This window comes from Otolemur garnettii, unplaced genomic scaffold, assembly GCF_000181295.1.
Source record: "Otolemur garnettii isolate 467f Iridium unplaced genomic scaffold, OtoGar3 scaffold00062, whole genome shotgun sequence".
Lineage (NCBI taxonomy): Eukaryota > Metazoa > Chordata > Mammalia > Primates > Galagidae > Otolemur > Otolemur garnettii.
This window is the reverse complement of record NW_003852457.1, coordinates 8,792,705-8,800,683: the sequence shown is the minus strand read 5'-3', so window position 1 is coordinate 8,800,683 and position 7,979 is coordinate 8,792,705. Positions and strand designations below refer to the sequence as shown.

The window sequence follows — 7,979 nt, the reverse complement described above, 5'->3', positions numbered from 1 at the left end:
CCACCTTAGGTGTATGTGGCTGGCACCTTAGCCACTTGAGCCAGAGGCGCCGGGCCCATACCTGAAAATTCTAACAGAAGATGGGTGGAACTTTCATAATAGGCTACACAACAAAGATGTCAGTGAAGATAATGAAGGTTGCTTCAAAATAACAAAATTCAAAAATGTAAACTTACACGTAGCTAATCCAAAAATATGTATACACATTTAAGTGATCTGTCAAATCAACTATGAAAAGTAATATATTGATAACATCACTCAAAATGTGTACACAATTTTTTGGCACCCTCCGTATAAACTAAACTAGAAAGAAGTGTAAGAAGAAACAGATGCATAATCACACTGGAAGATTTAAAGACACCTCTCCCAGTAACTAGTAACATAGTAAAATAACACAAATAATAGATTTGACTCCATCATAATGAAATAATCCTTTCACTGCAGACTGCTTTGGAAGGACACAGAACATTTATAAAAACTGATTTAAACTTGGATCATAAGGCAAGTTTCAAAACACAAAGACTGAAATTGTTCAGACCTCATCCTCTGACAATAAATACAGTGATGACTTTTCAAAAGTCAGTAATAAAAGATAACTATAAAACCTCACCTGGAAATTAATAAGGACTTCTAATAAAAACCCAGGCAGCAAAAAAAAATATCAAAATGGAAATTCAAAAATATTTAGGACTGAAGGAAAACCAAGTAAGAAATATTATGCAATGAGGTCAATTGGTACTCCATCTTAAGTTAGAAAAAAGACAGCAAACTAAACTCAAAAGTGAAAGGAAAGAAGTAAAAACTCCCAATAAGGGAAGCATCACACAGGAATAAAGTGAGAGGCAGCATAGCCAGGAACCAGGATGTAAGCGAGCAGAATACCAGTAAGCTAAGCTCACCAGAGCACGGGAAGGACAAGCACCAAGGGCCAGTAGCCACCCTAAACGCAAGAGTGAGTCAGCACTGGGAAGTTCCATTACGGTGACCCATTCACAACACCCATAGGACCTGGAGAAAACCCCAGATGAAATTCACACTCCACATATCCACCACGCTGCCAGCCACTGGGCATCCCTGAGCCCATAGTGTGCTTTAGGGAGGAGGAGGTAGTAACACCTAAACAAAGTAAACAAATATACAGTGTTTGCTGAAGGTGACATTATGGAAACAAAGAGAGCAGGAAGGGGTCTAGGAATGAGGCTTAGAGGACAGCTGAGAAGCCTCCCTGAGCACAAAGCACTGAGCAGGCGGTATGCAGATGAGAGAGAGCAGTGGAGTGTGCTGGGGGGTGGGTACTGGAAGAAGAAGAGAGGGACAGCAACACCCAGGGGAAGGGGAGTGGGTGAGGTGCTGGCAGTGGCAACAGGAAGTATTCTGGAAGCTAAGCCTACAGAATTGCCAATGGGCTGGAGTGTGAGACAGAGTTCCCAAGAAAGGCCAATGGTCTGCGGAGACTAAGCTCCCTTACCTAAGCAGGAAGACTTCAGAAGCAGTTTAGGTGTGCACACCTGAGGCCTGAGGGATCAGACCTCTCCATGGAACTGTCCTCATGCGGCTAGGATTAAAAACCTGAGATTTGGGACAGTGACCAGCTACAGATGTGAATTTGGGCACCATTAACCCCTATGCAGGCTCTAAAGTCTCAGGGCTGAAGGAGACAGCCAGGAAGAAAGTGAGGGAGTATGCACAGATGTCTTCTAAACAAGACAAAAAAACACCACAACAAAAATAAACAAAAACTTCTAGCAAACTAGAACAGAATTTTCTTATTCTAATGAAGGGTGATTAAAACAAAAACACTTAGAGCAAACATCACACTTCACAGGGATGTAATTAAGCATTGTCTGACCACTTCTACGCATCATTGCACAGAGGGTCCCAGACAACACAATGAGGCAAGAAAGAGAAAAGTTATGAGGATGAAAACTAAAGAAGCACTCTGCCATCATTTGCAGGTGACATGACTGCATATGAAGAAAATGCAAAAAAAAAAAACAAAAACAAAAAACACCCTACAGGTAAACTATTCAAGCAAGAATCTCAAGGTTACCAAAAATTTAAAAAATCAATGTGCAAAAACGTACAACCACTACAGACAGAAAATGGAAAGTTAAAATTTACTATTTACAAAAGCATTAGAAAACACTGATTACATAAACATAAATTTAACACAATCTACAAGACTTTTACAGAAAAAATTAGAAAGCTTAATCAAAAGACATTAAAAGGCCAGGTACTGTGACTCATGCCTATAATCCTAACATTCTGGGAAGCTTAGGCAAGTGGACTGCTTGAGTTCAGGAGTTCAAGACCAGCCAGAGTGAGACCCCATTTCTGCTAAAAATAGAAAAATTAGCTAGGTGTCATGGTGAGCACCTGTAGTCCCAGTTACTCGGGAGGTTGAGACAGGTGGATTGCTTGAAGTCAAGAGTTTGAGGTTGCTGTGAGCTAGGCTGAGGCCACAACACTCTAGCCTAGGCAACAGAGTGAGACTCTGTCTCAACAAAAAAGGCATTAAAGATTCAAGTAACACAAGATGTATCATGCTGGAAAATCCAATGCCAAGACTGTAAAGATATGAGCTCTCCCCAAACTGATGTACAGAATAAATAAATTCTAATAAAAACTCCAACAATTTCAACTGTTGTGTATAAACTCAGTGAGCTGACCCTAAAATTAACATGAATGTGCAAAGACAAGATCAGCCAAGACATCCCTGCAGAAGGGGTTGGTGGGGTACATGCCTCCCAGGACCAGGTGTGGCTGCCATGCCAGGGTGGTTAGGATGTGGTGGCACAGACTAGCACAACACAGAGATGGCGGGGCTGACACAGAGCCCCAAACAGAACCCATGTGATCACTGGAGGAAAGAATGGACTTTTAACAGGGTTTAAAACAACAGGTTATTCATATGGCAAATTAAATTGAATTCCTATTTTTATATCATATGCAAAAACCAATTCCAAGAGATCTAAAGACCTAAATGAGAAAGTAAAATTTAAAAGCTTTTAAGAAGATACAAGAAGCTAACTCTGTAACCTTTGGGAAGGATCTCTTAAGCAAGACATAAAAAGCTCTATCCAGAAATGAAAAGACTGACATATTAAGAAAATCAAGAAATTCCATTCATCAAAAGGTACCATCAAGTGAGAGGATGAGCCACAGCTCATCACAGCTCCCCAGCTGAAGACATCTAGGAGGTAGAAACAAAATCAGTAGCAGACTTGAATAGGAACTTAACAGAAGAGGACACTAGGTGGTCAAAAATAGGGGAAGACAGAATGTCTCAGTTACTAGAGAAGCACAAATGCACACCAGGGGGAGACCCCAAACCAGAGCACTCTAACAAGCACCCGGAAAACCACTGAACATGCACTTGTACCCCATACACTCCTGCACCCCTGCACTGAGAGAGGTAAACAGCACCCACTGCTCAGAGGTGTCACTCACTTAGCAATGGAATGTATGAAGCCCCAGATGGTTCTCCAAAGCACATTCCCAAAGAGAGGCCACTTGGCACACACTACACAGTCTTATCTTAAGACTTTCCTAACACCTAGTTGAGCTGGACATCTGCCATGCAGTGGTATGTGATGGTAAAACTGCAAGGAAAGCCAGGGGATCCCAGCCACCTCGATGGAGATGGGCATTCTCAGCCTGGGCAGTGTACACAGCAGTTTTGTCATTTTTCAAGGCTCGCTCCTGCCCCTCACGTGCTATATCCCACCTTGTAACACCTGATTCCCCTTCACTCCAACCATGCTGTGCTCACCTGGATTTGGGTCTGCACTTGCTGTGTTCCTGCCAGTTTCTGGGCCTGGGAGATGGGTGTGGTTAGAAATTGAGTTTTAAGGGCTGGCTGGGTGGCATAGGTGACCTTCTGCTGAGGGCCCTGAGCAGCAATCTGCTGTGCAGTTATCTGAGGAAAAGAGAAGCCAAGGGTTAGAGCCAGGTAACAATCGTGCCCAGTTCAAAACCCCTCAGGGTGGGGAACCCCAGAACCTGTACGCAGGCCTCCAGGATAGCACTGTAGCCTTCACATACTGGGGCTCCCCTTGACTAGCTCCTTAGAGAGTTCCCTCATCATGCCAGGGTATGGGGTTTATCCTAATGCCCTTCTCAGCACCTGGGTGGGTCTGCTCAGTAGACAACCAAACTGGGTCACAATCTCTCAAATCTGATTAAAGAATTTGGCAGACACCAGGAAATATTTAACATAAGGGTTAACAAACCAATATGCACAATGTTTGTTATTAAATCTAATTTCTAGTTTTCTCTACCAGGAAAACTGAAGTGGGTGCTATGCTAGAAGGCCAGGCACACATGTGGTTCATGCATCTATTTTATAAGCCATAGCTATATAAAAATGAGATTTTTTAAAGTCTAAAAAGTTTTCCTTCTAGTCCTGTGAAAGCACAGATTAGCTCTCTGGACACATATCTCCACAGCCCAAGCCCATAGGCCTGACCATCTGTGCAGTTCTCAAGCCCTGGGGCTGCTGAAAGAACTAGAGAGGTGACCTGGGCACTGCTTCCTTTCACAGGCCCGTCCACACAGGAGAGGATGCCCCCAAAGGTAAACAGGGACAATGTCCTTGACCTAAAGGGCACATGCTTCCCTGAGGCAGCCACTGTCCCGAATGAGGAAAACAACATGTTTACGAGACACAGGCAGCCCTGGTGGAGCTGGTGGCATGACCGTAAGCACATCTGTCCTCTGGCTCCTAACAATCCTGCCCCTCCCAGGATCATGTCCTCTTGGTGCTCCCCCCATAGGGAGGGAACAGCAAGGGCAGCTGGCACCACACTGACTGCCATGGCTGTATCAGAACCCACACTCCAGTGCCAGCCCAGAAAGCAGTACAGTTGTGCCCACAGCAAGAGGGCTGACACTCAACCATCTGGAGCTAACCGAGTCCAGGGCTGGACACGACAAGACAGGTATCACAAGGGGAAGTCCTAGAGGCAGAGACTTGGCACAGCAGCACCTCCCTCATGCCCCTAAATGCAGAACTAGCTCTGAGTGGACCTGACATCTCAGCAGGGATGTGAGCTGTCTATAGTACCCTCTGCACCAGCTGCCTTTGCCAGGCCCTTATCCCTGCAAACTACCACCTTCCCCCCCGCCTTCCACACACAGGCATCGGCTATTCTCTGTCAGGCTCTTCGTTTGGAGACAGATGAGCAGCATTCCCATCCCTTGATTAGGAGTCCAGTTCAAGGTTCACCATGGGCTGCATCTGCTCCCCTGAGCCCTTTGGACCGAGGCCTGCAATCCTAACCTCTGTTCACCAAAGGTCCAGGCAGGCGACCCACCTGTGCCCACTCAACCTCTCAACACCAGATCTTCCAGGCCTTGTTCTCAGACTGTGGTATCAAATTTTAAAAGGAAGCAAAAAAACTAACGACAACGACCATATCGGTAAGTATGCCTTGAAGCCACACTCAGAAACCTGAGTGCACACCATGGGGTCTGTGGAGATCCCTGTACCTTCTGCTGCACAGCCGTCGGGCCCTGGGCGACCTGTGGCTGGATGGCCTTCTGCTGCTGGACGGCCTGCTGCTTTAGCTTCAGGAGCTGCTGCACGTGCACAGGCTGGGCCACCACCGTCTGCCCTGCGGACACCAAGGCAGCATCAGTCACTAGCTCCATGCAGGAAAGGAGCCCATGGCTCATACTAGGTCTATTTAGAAGGACTCACCTCTGTATAGAAACTATCAAGTATGAATTATATAGAGCCAAACCCACCTCAAATATACCTAATGAGGTTTCTGGGTTCAAAAATTACATTTAAATAAAAATATGGAAATTTCTGAATTTTAATGGCTAACTTTAGGACCAAAACATGTACTTAGAAACCCTAGAAACTTGGGAAATACATGATGACATGGAATACATGCACAAGGTGGGGCTGAGAAGCTCACGAGGATGTGATGAGGTAGGGGGACAGGCACCTGCTGTTTTCTGTGGCTGCCCAATGGCCACGCTGATCCCCGCGACGTTCATGGGTAGGGTTGTGACCCCCGGTGAGGAGACCACAGCTGCCGGGACAGACACGACGGGAGGCTTTGCCAAGGCCACCTGTGCAGGCTGGGGTGCCTGGGATTGCATCTGCCCTTGCGCCTGCAGCTGAGAAGTGGGAACCCGGGTCTAAACAACAGAAATAATGGAGAGTCCAGAGAAATTCAGGATATTGTATGTTTTTCCAAACATTTCTCCACAAGGTCAAGCCATGAGAAAATTTACAAAGATTAACAAAATCAAAAGAGGCATGGGACTAGAGGGAAGTGAGTGATGTGCAGTCTGGGCCACCACCACGCAACAGGGACAGGTTGCAGACTAACTCATGACTGAACCTGCCACCAACGACCAGGCGGAGTGAGAGCAAGACCTGCAGGTGAGTGCATGGTGCTGCCACTGGCTCAGATGCTCAGATGGGAGTGTCAGAGATGTGCCTCTTCAGAGAGCAGATCCCATCCTGCTTCCTACAGAGGCTCCTGGCTATCCCCTCAACCTCCACAGGAGAGCTACCCTCCCGCCAAAACTACTGCCCAAATTCCTGTCTGCAAGTCCCCCAAGGGATGGTGCTACCTCCTACTTATTGAGGACACGACTGCCAAGGATTTTTTTCTTAAATTACATTTTTTTAAAAGGGAAATGAAAATAGGTCTATTGTTATATACAAAGAAACTGAGATTACCTAAGAAAACAGAAAGAGGAAATTAAAAATCAACCATACCCCTGGAGTGACCCTATATATGAACATTAAAACTGTTATTTAGCTTTTGGCCATCATTCACCTCTGTGTGGCTTGCCATAAAAAAATGTAAAAATGGGATAAACTATATTTTGTCTTCCTTTTACAATAATCACTTCCCAAAGTTGCTTAAGATTCATTGTTGGCTCTATAATTTATTTAATGAACTTCTTGGTAATAGATATTTAATTTCTTCTAACATTCCTAAAACAAGGTCTATTCCTTTTATTTATTTACTTTTGAGACAGAGTCTCATTCTGTCACTCTGGGTTGAGTGCCGTAGCATCATAGCTCACAGCAACCTCAAACTGCTTGACTCAAGCAATCCTCCTGCTTCAGCCTCCCAAGTAGCTGGGACTATAGGAGTGTAGTCCACGCCTGGCTTGTGCTTTTGTGTTTTTTTTATAGAGGTCGAGTCACACTATGTTGCTCAGGCTGGTCACGTGAACTCCGGACCTCAAGTAATGCTTCTGCCTCAGTGCCTCAGCCTCCCAAATTCCTGGGATGTAAGGTGTAAGCCACCATGGCTAGTCTCCATGCTTCACTTATTAGTTGGCCATGACACCTCACATGCTCCTGGGCAAGCAGTAACAGTTCAATTAAGACGTAAAGAGACTTTGCTTTTGGAAAACAAATGTATAAATGGGAACTTACAAGCCGGGCCACTTGGAGGTTGGCTACGGTGGTGCCCGTGAGCAGGGCTCCGGGCCGTGGGGCTGTGACCGTGGTGAGCTGGGGGCTCTGCTGCTGCGGGGGCTGCGGGGGCTGCACTTGCACCTGCGCTGTTGGCTGCGGGGGCCCTGGCTGGGCCTGTGGCGGTGGGGGCTGCGGAGGCAGCTGCAGTTTCTGCTTCTGCATTTTGATGAGATGGTCCTAAAGCCCAAACAGAGGATCTTCTCTTCAACATCGACTGTGTCCCATCCTTAAACCAGGCACCTCGACTTTAAGCCACTCCCCTACTGTCCATTACACACCAAAGTGAGTACCTGCCCATATGTGGTGTGCAAGCCACACCTAGCTTCCCATGCTTTTAAGGGTTCATTTATTAAAAATTAGATTTCTCTTTTTTTTTTTTTTGAGACAGAGTCTCATTATGTCGCCCTCTGTAGAGTGCCATGGTGTCACAGTCTCATAGCAACCTCAAACTCTTGGGCTCAAGCAATTCTCTTGCCTCAGTCTCCTCCAAGTAGCTGGGACTACAGGCTTGACTCTGTAGTTGGCT

The 7,979-nt window shown here is 45.9% G+C and overlaps 1 protein-coding gene across 1 annotated transcript in view; it reads right to left on the bottom strand.

The window, feature by feature from the left end:
* Nucleotides 1-7,979, bottom strand: part of EP400 (E1A binding protein p400) — a 132,272-nt gene that overhangs the window by 8,944 nt on the left and 115,349 nt on the right. Inside the window, exons 48-51 of the mRNA XM_023514943.1 lie at nucleotides 7,412-7,630; nucleotides 5,955-6,150; nucleotides 5,491-5,615; nucleotides 3,773-3,919 (exon numbers count right to left, since the gene is read on the bottom strand). Coding sequence (XP_023370711.1) covers nucleotides 3,773-3,919; nucleotides 5,491-5,615; nucleotides 5,955-6,150; nucleotides 7,412-7,630 — 687 coding nt within the window. The remainder of the gene's footprint in view (nucleotides 1-3,772; nucleotides 3,920-5,490; nucleotides 5,616-5,954; nucleotides 6,151-7,411; nucleotides 7,631-7,979) is intronic.